Source organism: Magnolia sinica, chromosome 4, assembly GCF_029962835.1.
Source record: "Magnolia sinica isolate HGM2019 chromosome 4, MsV1, whole genome shotgun sequence".
Classification (NCBI taxonomy): Eukaryota; Viridiplantae; Streptophyta; class Magnoliopsida; order Magnoliales; family Magnoliaceae; genus Magnolia; species Magnolia sinica.
This window is the reverse complement of record NC_080576.1, coordinates 113,354,325-113,376,067: the sequence shown is the minus strand read 5'-3', so window position 1 is coordinate 113,376,067 and position 21,743 is coordinate 113,354,325. Positions and strand designations below refer to the sequence as shown.

The following is a 21,743-nucleotide window of genomic DNA, read 5'->3' as shown; positions in this document are numbered from 1 at the left end:
AATAAATATATACACACACACACATTGAGGTGGGCCACACCCACCTCACCTGGTTGGATCTGGGTTGCACCTAAACCGCGTCCATGAATCAAATGACATACAACATACATTGTTTTGTATGTTACAGAATTTTTAACATGAAAATCCAAGTTTGTTTGAATCTAATCAAATTGACTAGATTAGTCTAATATACATTGCTTAAACTGAAATTCATACACCAATCTCCAAATAGGTATTTTATGAAATAATTAAACATCTGAATGATATATTGTAGAAGAATCCGGCGGCCCACAAATCACATGACATGCAATATAAGAAATGCTCATTTTAATGATATATAATTTAAATCATTTTGTTTTGCGTATGTCAGAGGTACCAATTTTCCAAGATAAATTCAATACATAAAAGAAATTAAATAAGATTCTCCTTCTTGTTCTATCAGTCATAACTTAATCTTCAGATCCAACAGGTTTCTACAAGATTTGGAATTGGAAATTGAGTTACTTTGGTTTAATCATGAGATTCATGGCTCACCTGAAATAGCACATCACTTTACATGAAGGGATAATCGTCCCTTGATATTGATGGTCAAGTTATCTTTCATGGGTTATCTTTAATTGGAAGAAGTAATCAAATCAGCAGCTAGGATCATCCAACAGTTTGAATCTTGGGGTGTGGCCCACCTTCTGGAGGAACAGTTCATGTTCTCTTCCACACCAACAAAAACAGGCTACCCGCATTCTCCAAAGATCACCAGTAGTCTTTGCACGAGCAGGTGCCATTTTCAAAGTGATGAAAACGACTCGCATCCCGGACTATAATCCCACGGCCAGTGATCTTCGAAACAAACTTTGTCACAGCGTGGCAATCGCCGCAAACACGGAGGTTCTTGACTATCTGGATGGTCGCTCCAGATTCAGTGTTCAAAACTGCATATGCAATGGCTAGCCGCTCACTGTGAGTATATAGGAAAAACTCTTTCTCCTCTTCCTCCACGTTTTGCAGTACACAGCTTGTGTCTGGAACATAGCCCATCTTTTCCATCTTCTCATTCCAATCTCTCCACAACATACAGATGCTTTCTAACTGTGGGTGGGACTGATCGCCAACTCTAAATGCATGGATGGCATCCTTGATCTCAACCCAGCTACATCCAGGTGTTTTCTTCAATCCTGAACCATTCATCATACTTCTCATCTTCCCAACCTTGGCCCAGTTTCCAACTTGTGCATATATATTCGAAAGAACCACATAGTGAGCAGGATTTTGAGGCTCTAGTTGAACAAGATGCTCTAATGCCATTTCACCTAATTTCAAATTTGAATGCATTCTACAAGCACCTAACAAGGCACCCCAGACGCCGGCATCGGGTGCCATCGGCATCATCTGAATAAATCTCCAAGCTTCATCTAACCGTCCTGCACGGCCTAAGAGATCAACCATGCAAGCATAGTGTTCCAAATCCGGCTCAAGGTGATATACAGAGCTCATGGCATTAAAGATTTTTCTTCCTTCATCAATTAGACCTCCGTGTCTACATGCAGACAATACACTGATGAAGGACACTGAATCAACCTCCATGCAATCCTCTTGAATTTTTGTAAAGAGTGAAACAGCATCTTCACCATGCCCATGAACGGCATACCCCGAAAGCATTGCATTCCACGATACTATATCTCGGCCATCCATCCCATCAAAAAATTTCTTTGAAAAATCCAGCCGTCCGCATTTTGCGTACATATCAATGAGGCTGTTCCCTACAAGCACATTTGACTCAAACCCAGTTCGGATTACATACGAATGAAGGGCCATGCCTTCTCTCAAGGCTGCCAAGAACGCCGCAGCTGGAAGGACGCTCACGATAGTGACTAAATTGGGCTGAAGACTTTCAGCTCTCATCTGATGAAAGGCAGATATTGCATCCTTCGCGCGTCCATTTTGCGTGTATCCGGCTATCATTATATTCCATGATATCTCATCCTTATTGGACACAATCTCATCGAACAAGAACTCAGCTGAGCTAAGGCTTCCGCACTTTGCATACATGTCCATTATAGCATTTTTTACATGAAGATCTGATTCGAACCCACTTTTGATAATCTTCCCATGAACACACATGCCTTGATCATGGGCACCTAAGAGCACGCAGGCTGGCAGCACACCCACCATTGTTCCCGAGTCTGGGCGAAGGCCCGCTGATTGTAGTTGATGAAACATCTTCATTGCATTACATGCATCCCCAATCTGCGCATACCCATTAATCAATGCATTCCATGTCACGACATCCTTCTGCGGTAACTTATCAAATAAAGCATTTGCCTTATTAAATGATCCACACTTTGCATACATCGCTACTAGAGCTGTCCCAGTCGAAACATCAAAACCGAGATCGGATTTCAGGACATAGCAATGTATGCTTCTTCCCAAATTCAAATATGAAATATCCGCACAAGCCGGAAGCACACTGACAATAGTAACCCTATTGGGTCTGATTTTTGCCGATTGCATTTCTCGAAAAAGTGCCATCCCTTCTTCTGGATGCTCAGATTGGACAAAGGCGGATATCATAGCAGACCAAGCAACTGTATCCCTTTCCGTAATCCCATCAAACAACCGTTTTCCCTCTTCTAAATTTCCACACTTTGCATACATTGTAATGAGAGTTGTAGTGGCCAATATATCCACATCGATTCCTCTTTTAATTAAGTAGGTGTGGACATCCATCCCCTTCTCTAAATCTCTCATCTCGGCAGCAGCTGAAAGAGCACTCACTGCTGCCACTTGATTCACCATCACACACTCTCTTTTCAGATCATTGAAGAGCTCCAATGCCTCAAAAAAATAGCCATTATGGGCATAACTGGAAATAATCGTACCCCACGAAACATCATCCTGATCCAACATTCGATCAAAAACCCGACGACCAACTTCCACATTTCCGCACTTCGAGTACATATCTATTAACCCATTATAAATGGACAGTGGAAAGTCTCTCCTAACTACAAAACCATGCACAGCCCGGCATAGGGGAAGTGCCGATATCCTACATATAGCAGGAAACAAATTCAACAAGCTTACTGAATTGGGTCCCACACAAGCCGATTGCATCTTTCTGAAAAAGCCCAAAGCCTCAATTGGATCTACACTCTGAGAGAACCCTGCAATCATGGCATTCCATGCAACAACATCCAATTCAGGCATTCGTTCGAACAGCTCACGTGCAATTTTGAGCTGACCCAATTTTGAATACATGTCAATAAGTGCAGTCCCAACAAAGACATCGCATTCGAGCCCCTTCCGAACAATCTCTCGGTGAATCAAAACACCCCCTTCCAAGTCTGAAGCTCCCGTGCACGCCTTCAAAAAGAAAGTGAAGGTGTACTTATCGGGTTCTACACCTCTTTTTACCATTTCATGGTACAATTCAATAGCATTTCGATGATGGTTTGTCCTTGTATAAGCTCTAATCATGGAATTCCACAAAATGCCACTTGGGTTCACCACGGAATCGAAAACAGCCCGGGACAAGTCAGATTTTCGGAAGGAAGAGTAGGAATTTACAAGCTGGGCGAGGATAAAATCGTCCGATTCAAGCCCGGAAACCAATAGATGTGCATGGATCTGAAGCAGAGCGTTTATGTCCTTGCACGAACGGAGAAGCTGGGGGTAGTTGTGGAAAATAGCAGGCTTGTGGGAGTGCAAACGGGGAATTTCGAGATCTGTCACCGCAAGGGAATGGAAAGGTCGACTCACGGCGTGTTTGATCATCTTGAAGATGCATTTGAATTTTGAAACTGAAGAATGAGGCGGGTTTTCGGAAGTTTAAAAAGACCGGGAAAATTCGACCGTTGGAAAAGTTAGTCGGTGAGCATCCTTTGAATTTTTTAAAAGTCGTAAGAAAAGAGGGAACGTAACCACGGAGCGATTCTGACTTGCAGTTGGGCCCCACCGCTTAATTCCGCGGGCTAATGTTGCTGCCACTCCCTTCATCTACCGGACCACACGATCATGGACGCGAATTTCAGTGTTGTGCCGAGCCCGTACAACTAAGAGGACCGTGATGCCTTCGTGACATCCAATCCGTCCATCATTTGCGACAGCTCATGTTACACGTAAACCCAAAAATACAGCGATCCATGACTCAAGTGGGCTGCACCCGGTCCCTACTCATGGCTCAGTGTGGTAGACCCTGTGCTTTTCAACACTGCTGTCATGTGTTCGAGCACCATGTGGTCACGTGGTGTGTGTAAAAAAAATAAATAAACGAGTGTGCTGAACCATCGGAAACCGGTCCTGTCAGGAGCTCTGTGGGACCCACTGTCATGTATATATTTTATCCATGCCTCCGTCTATTTTTGACAGATCATTTTAAGCCATAGTCCAAAAAGGAGGAAGATTGAATGCTCAAGTGGACCACACCACAGTAAGCAGTGGGGATTGAAAGTTTACTGTTGAAAACTTTGGGGAGAGGGGGGCACAGAAGTTCTGAATCAAGCTGGTAATTTAATTATGCTTTCCTTTCATGAAGGTCTATGTGACCTTATGAAAAGGTTAGATGGCAAATAAACATCATAGTGGGCCTAGGAAGCTTTCAACGGTAGGAATTCAATCTCTAGTGCTTCCTGAGGTGTGGCCCACTTGAGCCTTCAATCTGCCTCCAAAATGGATGTCAGAATGGATGGAAACATATACACTAGAGTTTGGGCCCCACATATCCGTCTCTAACTATGTCCCAGTGCGGTTCACACCCAATCCGCGCCCATTGGAAACCCCGGTATGTTTCGTGAAAAAATTAGCACCGTAGACCTTCCCTTCCGCACCCCTTGGAAACCCGCGCTAGTTTTGGACATCCGAAAACTTAGGTTATCAAAGTAAATTTTTAGGATATTGAAATAGGATTTTGGATGAAAATACATTTGGTTTTAAGGTAAAACAGTTGAAAAAGGTAGGGGTATTTTAGTTTCTATGAGTTTGTCTATCCAAGTAGAGGCCTACTTTAATAAAATAAGTTTTGTTTGGGTCGAATTAAAAAAAGTGGATGGTACCTCAGATCTATGGTAAAAAAGTGGGTTTCATTCCATCCAACCGGTTCATAAGATAGTCCACAGGATGAAGGGGCATAAATATCAGCCTGATCTATAACTTCAGTGGCCCAATAAGGTTTTAAAGTTGGGTGTATACATCCGTACTATTTCCTCTGGCGTTGCCCACTTGAGCCTTGGATCGGCCTGATTTTTGGTCTTACGTCCTAATATGACCCGGCGTGAATGGACGGAGTGGATGTCACACAGACAAGTCTGAGGGAACTGAAGAGCATATTGTTAGCTTCTTGAAGTTTTTGAGCCCCTCAAGAACGGTTCAGCATTGCACGCATGCAAGATCTAAGCCATTCATCAGGAAGGCTCTATACCCTAAATCCAGTCATTTCTTTCATCATGACTAAAAGATGACCTTGATCTGTATTCAAATATAAAAGCCTGATCCACATGAGTCGAGTGACCTATTTTTGGGCCAGGACTGATACAAAGTGGGCCCACACTAATGAACGGGAAGGATATCACACACGTGTGTTCCATTGCCACACGTCTTGTCCCGGTACCCACAAGTGCAGATGTGCACTGAAATGTTGTAGTCCCCTCTTTCCCACGGCATATAATGAGGGAAGAGGTTTACTGCAACATGCAACCCTTGGAACTCAGATGGTGTTGCAATAATCAAAACCGTTAGTTTGATGGGCCTAACGGTGGATGGTGGAAACCGAAACAAAAAACTCTCAGATTTGTAAATCTAATCCCTTTTGTCATTTAGCTCTCTTTAAATATGGACCTTTTAGTTAGCGGGCCAAGATAAGGATATTACGATATTAACCATCAGCTCTGTACCTCATAAGATCAACGGTTTGGATTGTTGAAAGACTGTGCCGACGTATCCACCGATACAACAGGTCCAGAGGCATTGCACAAGCAAACCTCGGAATGGAAATATTGGGCTGCATGGGCCCACATTTTCACAACACACAAGCGTTTTCAGTTTTGATGAGTGGGCCACGGTGCAGTAATTCTGACAATTTGTTTGTTGTGTCCGACAGTAATATCAGTCTACTGGCTGTCACTTGACAGTCAGGATTATGATTGCGAGTGGGTGGTTGGATCGAGCATTTTCTAACAGCAAGGCCCAGCAGTAGCTTATAGCAAGGTGAATCGTATAAAAGTCTTGCAGCTGCAACACTTGATATACACTCAATGCTAAACGGTACTTAGAAAAATGATTTTTTCAAGAGTTGTTTTTGTTTTTTTCTTTTCTTTTCTTACGCACACTCACGCTAGTGGAATTTCACCACCTATGGGTACTGGAACCCTTGACCGGCTGTTGAAGCTCCTTAAAATCTACCACCAGAGCAAAAGCAAGGATCCCCTTATTTTTTTCTTTGTTTTTTCAAGAGTTAAAACCCATATGTATCATCATCTACAATTTACATGTGCCCACGTGTCAAATGTCGCAATGCATCTCTTGTATCACATTTCCTGCCAGTATATCTTCAAGCTTTGAAGATAGTTCAAAAATACAAACAAGTAATGTTGCAAAAATATTGATTTTAATAAAAATATTTTAATAATAAAATATAATATAATATAAAAAGTTGTTTTTTGAAAAACACTTTTCTACGGGTTTTTGGAATAGTCCCACGTGAAAAAGAGAAGAGAAAAACATGTGGTTTATATGAAGGAAGTGGAGTATTATAATATTTACTTACCTAGTCTGTGGACTATGGACGCACTGGAACACCCGCGTGTGCGCTCGCGCTCGGGCTCGGGCACGGGCTCTGGTTCGGGCTCGGTCTCGGTCACGGGCTCAGTGCGAGGGCGTGGGCATGTGAGGCAGTGTGGCTGTAGAGGCGCTAGTGGCGCACTTTGCACTTCCGTGTCGCAGAGGGTCGCTCCTTCGCGACCTTGAGTGAACCGGAGCGAGACGTGTGCGAGTCGCGGTGCGACTAAGTGGCTATGGCGGGTGGTTGGTTAGTAGAGAGACTAAAGGACTGAGAGAGAAATCTCTCAGTATAAATAGAGGGACTGAAAAGAGCTGTTGCAGCAGAAACTGTAACAGCTGAGCCATTAGTGCAGGGTCCAGCTGTAACTGCTGCATGGCTAGCCCAACAGCTAGAAAACGGCTAGCTGTTGTCTCACAACAGTCAGCATGCAGCAACTTGATGGTCCATACACAACAGTCAAAAAATGGCCATAAAACGGCTAGTTTTCCAACAGATAGAAATGTCTTAATGGAATTTAAGTCTCTGGACCATAACCCCCTAGCCATCCTAGCCTAGAAAATGAGGACCTGGATGGGTTTCCAATCCATCTCAACTCACTCCAGCAAATCCATATGAACTGAGACAGCCAGCCCCTCTCCACTCAAATATTCTAGTGTTTTCCAGCAACATAGCAAGGCTTAAACCTTAGCTTGAAAAACAGACCAGCGGTGTGGTGTAGAACGGTTCAACTTAACCAGTAGCTGAATATTTGAACTGACCAGTGCAGAAGTTTTTCTCTTCTTTCTTATTCTTTTGGGATTTTTCCTTTATATTGTAATACTGTCAGAAAGAGTGTAATTGAGTTCCATTTTGTGGGCTTTCGTGTTTGCTAAACGCAGACCCACACCAGGCTCGTCTTATCCTAGAAGTTATTTGCCTGTAACCTACCAGCATACTCAATTCACTTGAGTAGGGGCAAATAACGCTTTAAGGATAGCGTTTCAGACGTGCTTCAGCCTGTCCTGATTTCTGATTAATTTTGCACTTTTCGGTATCCATATTATACAGAAGTACATTAATCTGTATAATTTTCAACAATCTTAAAGCGTTATTTACTGATGAAAGCCGACAGTGTTTCATCCATCAAGTTGATGAATCAGGACTTGATACGTCTTGATCGGTTCGATGGAACCAATTTTACAAGATGGCAAGACAAGTTGAAATTTCTCCTGACGGCACTGAAGATCTATTACATATTAGATCAAAATTTGCAAGCACTACCTGAAGCATCTGACAACGACACACCTGAACAAGTAGCTGCCCGCATCAAAAGAGCCGAAGACGAACTCTTGTGTCGAGGAGACATTCTGAACGCTCTCTCCGACCGCCTGTACGATCTGTACCAACAGACGTCATCAGCAAAGGAGATCTGGGCCGCTTTGGAATTCAAATACAAGGCTGAAGAAGAAAGCACCAACAAGTTTCTCATCACCAGGTATTTTGACTTCAACATGGTAGATAATAAACCGCTGCTGCCCCAAATCCAAGAATTGCAGCTAATAGTAAACAAAATCAAAGCGATAAAAATCGATCTTCCTGAATCATTCCAAGTCGGGGCTATAATTGCCAAATTGCCACCGATGTGGAAAGACTATAGAAAGAAGTTGCTGCATAAAATCGAGGACTATACACTGGAACAAATCCAGAAACACCTCAGGATTGAGGAAGAATCCCGTAACCGCGATAGAAAAAATGATAACGGGAATACCTCGTTCAAGGTACATGCTGTAGAAAACACTAATAACAAATATCCTGAGAAGGACGATTCCCTGAAACCTAATAAAGGGAAATTCAAGAAGAACACCCAAAAGAAGAACGGAAAGTTCAAGGGCCCATGCCATGTCCGTGGAAAAATCGGGCACTATGCTCGAGTATGCCGCTATCGCAAATCCAAAAAAGAAGCAAGTACAGTAGAAGAAGGCGATATTGTGGCTATGATCACTGAAGTGAATACCATCCAAGGCAAAGTTCCAGGTTGGTGGTATGATACTGCCGCTACTGTACATGTGTGCTACGACAAATCAGCCTTCAAAACCTATGAGGAATTGACCGATGGTCAAGAAGTCCAAATGGGTAATGAAGTCCGATCGAAGGTCGTCGGCAAAGGAACTGTCGAATTGATATTCACCTCTGGAAAGAAAGTGATTCTAACTAATGTACTGCACGTCCCAGACATGAGGCGAAACTTAGTTTCTGGGGATCTTCTGGGAAAACCAGGCATACGGGTGGTGTATGAGTCAGGTAAACTGATTCTGTCCAAAAATGAAAATTTTGTCGGAAAGGGATATGCTTGTAACGGAATGGTTAAGTTTTCTCTAAATGAAAGTAGCACTTCTGCGTATATGGTTGAATCCGCTGGACTGTGGCATGATAGACTAGCCCATATAGGATATAGTACGTTGAAGTTCATGGCTAAGAATGGTTTAATCTCATACACAGATAATGAAACCGAAAAATGTGAAGTGTGCATAAGATCCAAAATGACAAAGAAACCTTTTTCCAAGTGTTGAAAGATCGTCTCTAATATTGGATCTTATGCACAATGACATCTGTGAGTTAAACGGCATTCTTACTCGTGGAGGTAAACGGTACTTCATAACCTTTATAGATGATTGCTCTAGGTATGTGTATGTGTACCTATTAAAAAGTAAAGATGAAGCATTAAGCATGTTTAAAATATATAAAGCAGAAGTGGAGAATCAACTGAATAAGAAAATAAAAATTCTCCGTAGCGATAGAGGAGGAGAATACTTTTCCAATGAATTCGATAACTTCTGTGAAGAACATGGACTGATACATCAATGTACAGCGCCATATACACCTCAACAAAACGGAATAGCTGAAAGAAAGAATAGAACATTAGTAGAAATGGTCAACTCAATGCTGATAAGAGCAAAATTGTCACTAAGTCTATGGGGAGAGGCACTGCTTGCAGCATGCCATATAATAAACAGAATTCCGTCTAAAAAATATAAAATATCTCCATATGAAACATGGAGAGGTAGAAAACCTAACCTAGGATATCTAAAAGTGTGGGGGTGTCTTGCATATTCCAGAACCCCTGATCCAAAAAGAACTAAGTTAGGACCGAGAGCTATTAAGTGCGTCTTCGTAGGGTATGCACAAAATAGTAAAGCTTATAGATTTCTAGACATAGAGTCTAATACAATAATAGAATCAAGAGATGTTGAGTTCATTGAGAACTCACTATCCTTGGAGTCAAAGGATAATGAAATCCAAACTCCTAATAGAGAACCAGATAGCACAGCTCCACAGATAGTGGAAGCTCCTATTGAGCCTCGTAGGAGTCAAAGAACAAGAATAGAGAAGAGTCTTGGAGATGACTATATAGACTCACAACGTGTCATTTTCCATCTTGTAGAAGGAGATAGAGAAAATGTTATAAGAAAAATACCTATAGTAATGACTATATCAGATGATCATAAAACATATAAAGAGGCCATATCCTCTAGAGACTCAGCTTTCTGAAAAGAATGTATAAATGATGAAATGGAATCCATACTATCAAATCAAACATGGGAACTAGTTAACTTACCTCCAGGTTCTAGACCCATAGGTTGTAAATGGGTATTTAGAAAGAAATATCACACAGATGGAACTATCCAAACCTTTAAAACTCAACTAATAGCTAAGGGTTTTAGACAAAAAGAATGGATAGATTACTTTGACACCTACTCTCCTGTAGCTAGGATAACATCCATTAGGATATTATTTACGCTAACTTCAATACATCATCTTCACATCCACCAAATGGATGTAAAGGCTGCATTCCTGTATGGTGACCTCAACGAGGAGGTATACATGGAACAACCTGAAGGATTCGTTCTACCAGGAAATGAAAACAAAGTATGTAGATTAGTCAAATCATTGGATGGATTAAAACAAGCACCAAAACAGTGGCATGAGAAGTTTGATTCCAAAATACTTTCTCATGGTTTCATGTATAATGTAGCTGACAAATGCATATATTCTAAAGTAGATGGTAGTTACAACGTTATTATTTGTCTGTATATTGATGACATGTTAATAATAAGTAATAAAATGGAAGGTGTAACTGAAACAAAAAGATTTCTATCTTCCGTATTTAAAATGAAGGATCTTGGACAAGCTGATACCATTCTTGGTATCAAAGTTAAAAAACATTGTGGGGGTTATGCTTTGTGTCAATCTCATTATATTGAGAAGATACTAAACAAGTTTAACCATCTAAATATAAAAGAAGCAAAGACCCCATTTGATCCAAGTATCAAGCTAAAAGAAAATACTGGAAAAATAGTTGCACAATTAGAATATGCGAGTGCTATAGGGAGTCTTATGTATGCTATGCAATGCACTAGACCTGATATCGCATATGCTGTGAGTAAACTTAGTAGGTTTACTAGTAACCCCAGTACTGAACACTTGAATGCAATAAGTAGAGTCCTTGGTTACTTAAAAGCAACCAAAGACTTAGGACTATTCTATTCAGAGTTTCCTGCCGTATTGGAAGGATATACCGATGCGAGCTGGATATCAAGTGCAGGGGACAACAAGTCTACTACAGGGTGGGTATTCACCCTAGGAGGTGCAGCTGTATATTGGGGATCCAAGAAACAGACTTGCATAACACATTCGACTATGGAGTCCGAATTTATAGCCCTGGCTGTAACAGGCAAAGAGGCTGAGTGGCTAAGGGATCTTCTATTCGAAATTCCTTTCTGTGTAAAGCTTATATCGGCTGTGTCACTACATTGTAATAGTGAAGCCATATTAGCTAGAGCCTATAGCGGGACTTATAATGGTAAGTCTAGACATATTAGTCTTCGACATGATTATGTCAGACAATTGATTCGAGATGGAATCATTACTATTTCTTATGTGAAATCAAGCAATAACCTGGCAGATCCTTTCAGTAAACCTCTACCGAGAGAGGTAGTAAAGGCTACATCTAGAGGGATGGGATTGAAACTCTTCAACCAAAGTTCCACCAGTGATGGTAACCCAACCTAAAGTCAGAAAATCTCTGATTTTAAGTTTAATGGGTAAGAACAAGTCATTAATATGTGAAAAGTTTTTCAGCACTAAAATTATAAAACCTCATCCATAATAGATAAGTGCTGAGCGTTACGATAGAGGGTTGAGTCTTAGAACTCTTAATGAAATCCAGTCTATAAGGACAAGTATCTTATAGTAACGGAGATACTGGAAGGATTTCACCTATATGAACGTAGATATGGTGCCGTCTCTTATGAGAGTTAGAAGTTTTTCTCTCGGGATCGTTCATGAATTAGAATAAGCACATGGCCATTAATTGTGCTGACCAAGATTGTGGGAACTCTAACAAACACATAGCGAATATGTGTGTGGTATTTCCAATTCTTTTATCTAGGAATAACTGGTTCAAAGCTGCAGCTACCAGTCATTTCGACAGAGTTTTGAAATACTTACACTAAGGAAAGATTAAAATCGAAAGATATCTTTCTTTATGCATATAAGCAAATTATTCTAGCAGTATTGTTTAACCGAGAAAATATTTTAATAAAAAATCAAGTGGGGGATTGTTGCAAAAATATTAATTTTAATAAAAATATTTTAATAATAAAATATAATATAATATAAAAAGTTATTTTTTGAAAAACACTTTTCTACGGGTTTTTGGAATAGTCTCACATGGAAAAGAGAAGAGAAAAACCTGTGGTTTATATGAAGGAAGTGGAGTATTATAATATTTACTTACCTAGTCTATGGACTATGGACCTTGCGTGTTCCAGTGCGTAGCACTGGAACACCCGCGCGCGCTCGGTGCGAGGGCGTGGGTATGTGAGGCAGTGTGGCTGTAGAGGCGCTAGTGGCGCACTTTGCACTTCGCGGGTCCAGCTGTAACTGCTGCATGGCTAGCCCAACAGCTAGAAAACGGCTAGCTGTTGTCTCACAACAGTCAACATGCAGCAACTTGATGGTCCATGCACAACAGTCAAAAAACGGCCATAAAACGGCTAGTTTTCCAACAGCTAGAAATGACTTAATGGAATTTAAGTCTCTAGACCATAACCCCCTAGCCATCCTAACCTATAAAATGAGGACCTGGATGGGTTTCCAATCCATCTCAACTCACTCCAGCAAACCCATACGAACTGAGACAGCCAGCCCCTCTCCACTCAAATATTCTAGTGTTTTCCAGCAACATAGCAAGGCTTAAACCTTAGCTTGAAGAACAGACCAGCGGTGTGGTCTAACATTTCAGCTTGAGACGGTTTGTCCAGCATGTGGCATTTGTAAGTTTTCTCTTCTTTCTTTCTTTCCTTTATCCCTTTCAAGTTCTCTTTCTCTCCGTCCGTGTAATTGAGTTCCATTTGGTGGGCCTTCGTGTTTGCTGAACGCAGACCCACACCAGGCTCGTCGTATCCTAGAAGCTATTTGCCTGTAACCTACCAACATACTCAATTCACTTGAGTAGGGGCAAATAACGCTTTAAGGACAGCGTTTCAGACGTGCTTCAGCCTGTCCTGATTTCTGATTATTTTGCACTTTTCGGTTTCCATATTATACAGAAATACATTAATCTGTATAATTTCCAACAAGTAAAACTTAATTTTCTTTTCCCCAGTCTCTTAAATATAGGGTGTTTGTTTTCTAATTCCACCTTGTAAATAAAAGTAAATGAGTGAGTAATAATTACCATTAACACGTGTTTGAGTATTTCCTCCTAGAAATGCCTTTGAAAAGGATGGACTTTAAATTCATGAGCCCCATTATAATGTCCGTAACATATTCATGCCGTCCATCCATTTTACCATAACATTTTTGGGCTCATATAATGTCTGTGAGATATCCATGCCGTCCATCCATTACCGGAACATCTTAGGGCATGAGCCCATAAATGAGGCAGATCCAAAGCTCAAGTGGACCACACCATTGGAAATCGTGGTCATAAAAGGGTTTTAATGATAGTGTTCAACTCACAGTTTCATTTGGGGCAGTCCACTTGAACTTTGGATCTGCTCCATTTTGGATTCATGCCCTAAAATTAGCCAGCAAAATGAATGGACAGTGTTGATAAGCCACATACATCATAGTGGGCCCAACACGAAATATATCACAGTGGGCCCAACACGAAATATATCACAGTGGGCCCAACACGAAATTCACACAATCTTGAGTGTTGTCTAGAATTCAAGCTGTCCTTGTCATGAATGAAAAAAGTAAAAGAACTAAGGGCCTGTTTGGGAGCGTAGTTCGGAACCCCCAGGAAGGATTTGCAATCCTCCTGGTGTGTTTGGCACCTGGAGTGTGAATCAACTTTAATCCAAAAGTTCCTGTGCATGGTATATTTATAGGGGTTTGAATTTAATTACTAAATCAACTTTAATATCTCTAATTAGTAAGATATATACTTTTTGACACTTTTGTGATAAGCCTGCTGAAATATACGCTTTGCCCAAAAATGATGAGATTCCAAATCTCGGATGGGCAACAAGCACAAGATCATGTCTGAGTGACTAACCAACGATTTTTAGTCGTTGATTTACATGGACAATGTTTGGACGGTGCTAATCATCATTAGTGAGCCATGTGCCCAATAGAATAAGTGTATAGTGACACACGTGTTACACCTGCAACTGTTGAAATGATTTTAGGTGTAATCCAAGCTCTCACGTGAATTGCAAACCCCCTCAAAGAGGGGATTTGAAAACCCCTAAATTTGAAACCCCCGGTTACTTTATGCTGCCAAACAACAGGGGATTTGAAACCCCCTCAAATCCCGTCCAATCAACGGTGCCAAACGACCCCTAAAGGAACTACAATGATAATTAATCATTACCCACTTAGCCGTATTTCCAGGGTGGAATTGAAAAAGAGACACCCCAGATTTCCTGAGAAACACTCTATTTATTTCCCAAACTGAGTGAACATCGAATCAAATCAAGTTTCCGGGTTTTTGATTGCATGAAGCACAGATCACAAGCAGGAGCTTGGAGACAGAAAACTGAAGGAGAAGAAGCTCAAATATTCTGGAGATCCACACCATCCAGTAGAAGAATCATACCGCTAAGGTCCATTAAGTATCCAAAACAATCAACAGGAGGACCATACAATTGAGGGGTCACATTCAAAACTTCAACAAATCAAACAATCCTAACCATCAGATCGTAGGGTCTTTTCTTCCTAATGATATGGTCGTCCCAGAAAGGACCTTCGCGACTTTGTGATACTGCCCATACAAGCCTAGCCGAATCCCGAGTGACCCGAGTCTCATATATGTTTGGCATGAGTTCCAAAAGCATGCCGGCCCTGTTTGGACGCGCACGTCATCAAAGTGAAATTTCCCAATGGGGGATTTTAAACCTGCATTTTCAGCTGGGGCAAAAACCAATCAGAATCACTGTTTAGCGCCTATTTTGTCGTGTGGATGATGGGATGCAGGTTTGCGAAGTGCATCCAAACACATCAAAATTGCATTTTTGCCTCGAAAGCCTGTTTAGAGGATGCATCCAAACCAGCTTTACGCAGGGGAGTAACAACCACCAATAATCCATTGATTCCATACCCCTCCAGACTTGCCAAACAGTCTTGTAATGGTACAAAAAAAGCCTAGCACTAGAACTATAAGAGACTCAAGGAGGCTTGGAAGGTGAGTAGGAAAAGAAAACATTTAGAAAAGAAGTACATCAAACATAGTGACAGCCACGAGAGAAACTTCAATAGGAGTAGTCTAAAACAATGTAACAGCAATAATCGGCCTTGAGATGTCTCAAAGATGGAAAGGCAAATGACTCCATCAAAAACTACTGGACAAAAAGAAAAACACTACTAAGCAAGAGAGAGTAAACAGGACCCATATGGTTTGAGTCAGGTCCAATTGAGCTGTTATGGTGCAATCCAGACGAGCATTAATTTTGGGATGGTCATCATAAGCACCATCTGATGGGCCACAATGAGGATATGTCACATCTTAAGAATGGCATCAGTGGGACCATTCTAATTGCCAAAATTAGGGAATTTTTGCCAACTGAAATTACCACATGGAATTCTCTCCAACCATATGTTTATCAGGCCCACCAATATAGGAAGGTTAATCATCCAATATGTGCTATATTTAGGATGCTTTCATTAATATATGAGGCACCGGATTAATGTTTCCTATCACATCTAATAACAAGCTGGGCATCATCATATCTTCAACTACCCAAGTGATTCCAAACCCATCCATCAAAGCAAAAAACAATACTCAAAATCAAAATCAAAATCCAAAATGTTTTCCAACTTTCGCCTCCTCATGGGTAAGTGACCAAGCATTACAAGTTCGCAACAACTCCTCTCAATTTAACTAAACTCTAATATTTAAAAAAAAAAATCCGACAACACAGCCATGCCAAAAGATCACAGCATTACCTCATATATTGCTGGGGTACATGAAAACCCTCACCTTACTCCCCTGCATAGACCAAAAGAAACAAGGTTTCAAAACCCAATCTCCAAACAGACCAACGAAAAGGAGGGGAAATCAAATTAAATATGCAGGCAGAAATTACACAGGTACCATTGATTTGGGTGGCAAATTAGACTTGAATTGTGCCCTGACAATTCCGCTATTTCCATGGGGCCTTGTCACCTTTCCCCATATGCATCGGTAATGGGAACCATCCTTCTTCACCTTGGCTTTATAAATATAGGCCATTCTCTTACCACAGTACCAACCAACCTCCTCCTTCGTATTAACCCCCTCGATTTGGATCAATGATGTGTTTGGATACTGATTGGACTTGGACCTAATCCATAAAAGAAGACTAAGTGATTTGAGATTTGCAGAAACATTTTGAATGTTGGATTGATTCTACTCAATCGATCAGAAAGCACCAAAAAATTAGAGAATTTGAGGAAATAGTCTGGATGGTGGTTTAGTTTCAAACTTATCCAGATAATATCAGAAAGTCTCGCATAGGAGTATAGAATTGTAGTTGAATTATGTCAAATTCATACTAAAAAATAAGAATGCTTTGAGTCTCCATTTTGGCACAACTAATTAAGCTATGTGCAATACCAGGACCTAAAAGAAGGAGATGATAAGATGTTTGAGAGGACTGCTAACCCCATAAACCTTTACATTGAGCCACGCATAAGGTCGGCTTGCAATGCAGTTGACTCAACAATGCTATGAGAATGGACCACCAACAATTTCTGAGCCACATGTAATAATGATTGGTTTTTAAAAAAATGATAGGGTCCACAATCATTGCCAGTTATGGGGCACCTGATCAATGGACCAGCCACAATTTGCACCAGGCCTTCCACATGGTAGGGCCAAATGCGTGTTGAGTTGGTAGATGGATGCAGCCAAACCAAGGTCCGACCACGTGTGACCAGTCCTTAAAATGGACCCCATCTATCCACAGGCATGGCCATACATACTCATGCATATGGTATTTTGGCAGAAAGTACACCAAGCATATCGATCTTGGCCATACAGTTATCTATGCAGGCCATAATAAAGTTCTATGTCAACTTTTATAGGATCTTTATTTTAGCAATTTGTTAGTTTCAAGACTCAAACATCCAAAATCTGGTTTGCACTTCTGCAACTAGTTTCCCTTGTATGCTAACTTACATTACAGGTGAGACGTGTGAAAAGGCACATGCAGGGTGCAGTTGGGACTAGTTGTCACACCCTGATTTGTGGTACTCCCTTGTATGCTAGCTTACATTACAGGTGAGACGTGTGAAAAGGCGCATGCAGGTGCAGTTGGGGCTAGTTGTCACACCCCGATTTTCGGTACTCGAGCACGCACTAGGCCCCATCACCGAGTTGCAGTGTAACTCAAGCAAGAAACAAAAGATATTCATATCAAAACACCAATCTCAAACCATTTATTTCAATCAATATGAAGTTGTTTGAGTACAATGTCAACCAATGAAATTATTATAAAAAATGAAAATTAAGTAGAATGCTTCTGAAGCCTCTCCAGATTGTAAGGAACTAGAAAAGGCAAAAAAAAAATGTCTATGTGCTTACAAGCGGGAGAGGCTCCAAAAGCATGCTACTTAATTTCCATTTTTATAATAATATCAGTGGTTGACATTGTACTCGAACAACTTCATATTGATTGAAATAAATGGTTTGAGAATGGTGTTTTGATATGAATATCTTTTGTGATAAATGCTTATGTGATTGGTTAATAATTAATATTCTTGCTTGAATCACACCGCAACTTGGTGATTGGGCCATGTGCTTGAGTACTAAAAATCAGAGTGTGACACTAGTAAACCTCAAAATTCCATTCCCTCTTCAGAGTTGTTTGCCCAGACCATGAACATCTAAAGGCACATGCCACCAACCAAAAAATGCACCAGGTGGGGGACCACCTCTTAGAAGAGGTGACCCTAAAATGAGTGCAATATAAGCCCATCAGATGGCCCGTAGACATCAGAAAGCAACAGACAGCTCAGAAAAGATCACCAACAGTCCACATTAAATGTGCAAGTGCATTGCTCATTATGAGCAAGCACCTATTTTTGGACCAGATACATCTACATAACATGGTTTAGTTGAGATTGTGAGCAATCCACCTCAAACATACAAGTGTCGCTTCATTATTAGTTGACCATCCTAACTTTGTCAATATCATCTACGTAATAGGTCCATCTGACATGTGGTCAAGCATCAGTTAGGCTCACATGAAGCTCTCTAAATCAGTGTAGTCAAAGACAAACCAGGCTATGGTGCGCCTCACCTCGCCCCTAGGCAAGCACCTAGGGCCTAAGTGAGCCTGCATCACATGGGCCATTTGACATGAGGTGCTTATAAGTTAGTGGGTTTTTTTTCTCTTTAAACCATGCTTTAAGGGTGCAAATACATATGATGGGTCTTTTAAACCCTATTGCAACAACTCTCCTCTTTTCTTTGGAGATCAAAAGCTTAACATTTCTTTTCCCCAAATTTCAGCATCCTCTCTCATTTCTTTTCTTCTCGCTTTCTTCTTCAAATAGTGAGTTAAGATCATTTACCTTGGACATCTCAAAAACAATTTGAGCTTCCGTTGGTGTTGCACAAGGGATTGACAAGTGAAGAAGATCTTGCCAGATTGGAGTCAATATGTGTGTGTGTATAATAATAATAATATATATATATATATATAAACATGTATATAAACATGTATATATTGATATTGTTATACATTTAATGTGGATATTAATATTGATTACATTATGTGATCGCCATGTACCCCTCAAAATGAAGGGGAAATTTTATACGATAGCTACTAAGACCAGGCACGTTTTATTTGATAGAATGTTGAGTATTTAAGGAACAACATATTCATGGGATGAGTGCAGCTGAGATGAAGATGAGGAAAGATAGAATTAGAAATGCAGGCAATGGAAGGAACTTAGGAGTAGCACCAATATGTAATAATGAGGGAAAGCAGACTTGGATTGTTTGGTCATGTGCAACAAAGACCAAGAGCTATACCAGTTAGGCGTGAGTTGGCACAAGTTGAAGGATCTGAAAGGGCAAGGGGAAGGCCCAAAATGACGTGGATGTAGTAAACATTTGATGACCTATAGTCTACCCGAAGCCCTTGATAGGTAATGGCAGAAGATGATTCATGTAGCCGACCCCAATTAATTGGGATAAGGCTTAGATGCTGAAAATTATATTTATTATATATTTAAAATTTTGCAATTCGAAACTCCAAGAGTGCACCTACGCATTTCAGGCACTCTAGGGGCAGGTGCACCTGGGTTGCCGCTCACACCTTTAACGACTAATCCACTAAACTCTCATCATGCAGCCAATGCATACAATCGATATTGTTGAATCGCATATGCGATCATGTGTGATCGAATATGCCCATGCACATATGCGACCGCAATTTTTTAAATTTTTTTTTTTAAAATGAAAAATATGGAAAAATAAAAATACAAGAAATTAAGGGAAACTTTCTTAAGTTCATTGATAACTAATTTTACATATTTAAAATATATTTGAGAGAAATAAAATCAATTAAACAATGAATTAAACATCGAGTGCTCGAATCTTGATCTTCCAACTTCCAAGAGGGAATGTAGGAGAGTGAGAGAGAGAGAGAGAGATTAAGACCACTTGGAAGTACGAAATGTAAGAGAAGGAGATTAAGACCACTTGGAATTAAGAAATGTAAGAGAAGAATAGAGTAAGAGAATTTTGGAGTGAGAATATTGCAAATGCAGGAGCTTTGGAAGCCTTTTTATAGGAAAAAAGTTGTTTTTTTACAAAAAAAAATAAAAATAATAATGTGCCAACCATTGGCCAATACGCAATCGCATGTGTTATATGTGATCACATACGTTGCATATGCGATTGCATACATCGCATATGCGATGGCATATGTTCGCATATGATATAGTTGGAGTAGAAACAGTAGAGCCAGAACATGGTAGAGCCTTCTCTCAGTATGCATGGCAGTGGGTCCTACCAATAGTGACCATCCATCTATTGGGCTCTATCATGGACAGCCGGCCCACTATTAAATAACCAAAACCAATCAGGCAATCCTGACCATCACTTTCCTGCACTTATCCACACAATATGGATTTTTTTAATACCGTTGCATGGAAGACCACAAACCAGATGGCTAGAATAATTCTATCCCATCACTTTTCATCCATGATAGTCCCCATGAGTTGGACAGTTCAGATCTCTACCATAACATTTATATATAATGCGCTTTGTAGGGCCCGCCGACGTCTCTGGTACATCCACTCCATCCATCAGTTGCACCAGCCCATGTTACAACATGATCTCCAGAATCAGGCAGACTCAGAGCTCAAGTGGACCACACCACAAGAAAATGTGGGGATTGGACACCTTGAAACCTTAATGGGGCCTGCAGAAGTTTTGTATCAACCCGGTACTTATGTTTTCCCTTCATCCCGTTGGAAATCACCTTACGAACGGGTCGGATGGCATATAAACCCCACGGTGGGCCCCACGATGGTTTACGCGATGGGCGTTTCCATCGCCACTGTTTCCTGTGGGGTGGCACCCTTCAGTCTTGGATCTGCCTCATTTTTGGGCTCGTCCTAAAATGAGCAGGTAAAATGGATGGATGGAGTGGATATAACACGGACATCACGGTGGGCCCCACATAGCTTAGAATTACAGGTGATTCAGTAAAGTCCTGTCCATTTATATCCATCGAGAGCCAAAAAAAAAAATTACCCACAAAATACACAGAAATTTACATAAACATATCGTATAAGGGTTCATTCCAATCTAATCCAAAATTTCTTTTTTTTTTTTTAAGATCTAGGGTTTTATGGAAGATAACTTGCCTTTTGTAGCCAAGGATCGTCCCGCGGACGTACAATCTGTAGAAGGAAAGGAGAAAAACAATGAGAAATCCTGATTTAAAATTTCATAAAAGAAAATTGAGAGATTGGGATTTTAAGTTCTATGAAAGAAAAACTAAAGATTTTATTACAGATGATGGGAAATTTACCGGACGCGCTCTCCTTGCCGGCCTTTCACCATCTTGAAGGGGGAGTAAGAAGACAATGACACAAACCCTAAAAAATCAGAAACCCTAGTTAGCAACCATGGGTATATATTTCCACGGTTCTGAAGTGTATAATTTTGATGGAGCGTGGATTTTGTACGCGGATTGTGTACTCCACTTTGTCCGGCCAAGGGCTCTGTGGGGCCCACTGTGATGTATGTTTTTTAATCCACGCCGTCCATCCATTTTTTCAGATCGTTTTAGAGAAATACCCCAAAACTGAGTCAGATCCTAGGGTCAAGTCGACCACACCATAGGAAGCAGTGTTGATGATGATGCCTACCGTTGAAAATTTCTTACGGCTCCATAATGTTTATTTGCCATCCAACCTGTTCATTAGGTGGCATGGATTTGGATGGAGAGTTTTTAACTGTTGACTTTCAAACTCTACTGTGCTCTAC

At 40.7% G+C, this 21,743-nt stretch overlaps 2 protein-coding genes across 2 annotated transcripts; both read right to left on the bottom strand.

The window, feature by feature from the left end:
- Positions 1-280: 280 nt before the first annotated feature.
- On the bottom strand, positions 281-4,153 carry LOC131243921 (pentatricopeptide repeat-containing protein At2g39620). The gene has a single exon (XM_058243545.1). It carries the CDS (start codon positions 3,766-3,768, stop codon positions 751-753), a length of 3,018 nt encoding a protein of 1,005 aa, XP_058099528.1. The 5' UTR covers positions 3,769-4,153; the 3' UTR covers positions 281-750.
- Positions 4,154-16,017: 11,864 nt separating this feature from the next.
- LOC131243920 (large ribosomal subunit protein eL33y) lies at positions 16,018-21,430 on the bottom strand. Its single transcript, XM_058243544.1, has 4 exons — positions 21,286-21,430; positions 21,119-21,154; positions 16,350-16,578; positions 16,018-16,244 (listed from the first exon to the last, which is right to left on the bottom strand). Exons 1-4 carry the CDS (start codon positions 21,315-21,317, stop codon positions 16,203-16,205), a joined length of 339 nt encoding a protein of 112 aa, XP_058099527.1. The 5' UTR covers positions 21,318-21,430; the 3' UTR covers positions 16,018-16,202.
- Between the last annotated feature and the right edge of the window lie 313 nt (positions 21,431-21,743).

What these genes read in the sequence shown, in the direction of transcription:
- LOC131243921 (XM_058243545.1), bottom strand. Translation starts at nt 3,768, where the DNA reads ATGATCAAACACGCCGTGAGTCGACCTTTCCATTCCCTTGCGGTGACA.
- LOC131243920 (XM_058243544.1), bottom strand. Translation starts at nt 21,317, where the DNA reads ATGGTGAAAGGCCGGCAAGGAGAGCGCGTCCG. An exon ending in ACGATCCTTGGCTACAAAAG is followed by an intron (nt 16,579 to 21,118) that starts GCAAGTTATCTT and finishes TTTATGGATTAG; the next exon opens with GTCCAAGTCCAATCAGTATC. An exon ending in ATTTGCCACCCAAATCAATG is followed by an intron (nt 16,245 to 16,349) that starts GTACCTGTGTAA and finishes TGGTCTATGCAG; the next exon opens with GGGAGTAAGGTGAGGGTTTT.